This window comes from Orycteropus afer, unplaced genomic scaffold (genome assembly GCF_000298275.1).
Source record: "Orycteropus afer afer isolate SDZICR_OR568_19922 unplaced genomic scaffold, OryAfe1.0 scaffold00018, whole genome shotgun sequence".
Taxonomy (NCBI): domain Eukaryota; kingdom Metazoa; phylum Chordata; class Mammalia; order Tubulidentata; family Orycteropodidae; genus Orycteropus; species Orycteropus afer.
The window spans coordinates 1,942,899-1,944,577 of record NW_006921605.1 but is presented as its reverse complement, the minus strand read 5'-3'; the positions used below and the strand labels follow the sequence as shown (position 1 = coordinate 1,944,577).

General features: G+C 66.2%; 1 protein-coding gene across 1 annotated transcript in view; it reads right to left on the bottom strand.

Annotated features, from left to right (window-relative positions):
* The window catches only part of TEPSIN (TEPSIN adaptor related protein complex 4 accessory protein), a 7,210-nt gene that overhangs the window by 2,829 nt on the left and 2,702 nt on the right, over positions 1-1,679 (bottom strand). Inside the window, exons 2-5 of the mRNA XM_007959815.1 lie at positions 1,559-1,637; positions 1,365-1,436; positions 966-1,169; positions 9-133 (exon numbers count right to left, since the gene is read on the bottom strand). Coding sequence (XP_007958006.1) covers positions 9-133; positions 966-1,169; positions 1,365-1,436; positions 1,559-1,637 — 480 coding nt within the window. The remainder of the gene's footprint in view (positions 1-8; positions 134-965; positions 1,170-1,364; positions 1,437-1,558; positions 1,638-1,679) is intronic.

The window sequence follows — 1,679 nt, the reverse complement described above, 5'->3', positions numbered from 1 at the left end:
TCACTGACACAACCACTGCTGGAGTCTGAGGCCTGGCTGTGGATGCCATTCTCCTGGGAAGACCCCTGGGAGCTGGGGCTGCTGTCGGGCTCCTCCCAGCCACCGCCGGGTTGCCCTGGCTGGTGTCGCGTGGCTGGAAGAGGCAGGAGGCAGGTCAGACCCAGCTTGTCTGTCTCACACCCTGCCTGCCGCTCACCGCCTCTCTGAACGGCCTGGGAGGAGCCGTGTCCTGAGCTGGGACAGGGCAGCCATCTTGGCCCGGACCCCAAAATACATAAACAAGCGAAAAGAGATCAAGGCAGATTGCAAGCATCGAGCCTGGGCTTCTGGGATGGGGGTCACGGGTATGGCTGCTGGCACAGGCCCGCCCTGGCCTGGCATGGGGTACAGGAAGAAGGGGCTGCCCCTGCACAGCGGCATCCACACAGTGCGCATCCACCTGGTCACGTGTCCACACTTCCCCCCTGGGCCCCACTATGTCTTGCTTCTTCTGCTGCAGCACAGCCTGCTACCCCAAGGCGCGAGCTCCTGGAGGCGGGCCCTGCCCGGACACAGTGCCCCAGCAGCCTGGACCCAGGGATGGACCCTGAATGGAGGCTGGGTCCCCAGGACAGTGCCCTCGGGCTGAGATGTCCAAGCTCCTGCTCAGAGTGGGTGGCTGCGGGCTTGGCTGGTGCTGGCCCCACCATCGAGTACAGAGGCGCTGGGCAGAGATGGTGCCCCTGAGGCTTCTGCTCGGTTGTGGAGTCACCCCACGCGATGTTTTGGGGAGGAAACTAAAACACCCCTGCTGCAGGTCCCCGAGAAGGACCGTACCCCCGCGTCGGGAGCACTGATGCTGCTCTGAGGCTAGGAGGCCTCTCCGGTCCCCGGAGTGTCCCCCACACTGTGCTGCAGGCCCCAGACTTGCTCCACAGGCTGTCAGAGCTGACAGCCACACCCCAAGGAGGTGCTGGCTGTGGTACCTCGGGCACCCGGGCTGACCCCTGCGGATGGCCTCCTAGGAGGTGGGTGGCCAGGGCAGGCTGGTGGCGTCACAGCGGGCTGGTAGGTGTCACCCCCTGATGCAGGCCTCTGGCTGCTGGGCCACTCGTGTCCAGGACGCATGGCGTTTGCCACCACTTCCGCAGCCTTCTGGATGGTGGAGAGGAGGGCCTCCCCGGCTGAGCCTGTGCCGAGGGGGAGAGGAGATGGTGCCAGCCCCGCCCTCCTTACCTGTCCCCACTCCGCCCTCCTCATGGCCCAGCAGAAGACCAGACCCAGGTGGACAGAGCGGCCACCCCTCCCGAGGTCAGTGCCCCACTTCACGCCATGCCCGGCGCCAGCTCCCATCCCTGTCACTGAGGGGTGCCCACAGCACTCACTTGCACGGCCCGTCTCCTGGCTGTAGCCAAAGCCCTGCAGGGCACTGTGGGGCTGGGGCTGGGAGCCCATGCCTGGTGGGAGGAAGACCTGGGTCAGTGCCGTGGCTGCCCCCAGCACATACCCAGGGCCTCAGAGCCCCGCACAGCACTCAAAGGGAGAAGGCATAAACCCACCCAAGGGGCATGTCCCATACCGGCAGAAGGCAGCGGGCGGAGGGTCCGGGCGGCAGGCAGTGGCGACATAGCATCTGAGAACAGGGCGCTCCCCAAGTCCTAATGGGAACACGGGGTGCTCAGGCTGCTGGCCCCACCCCC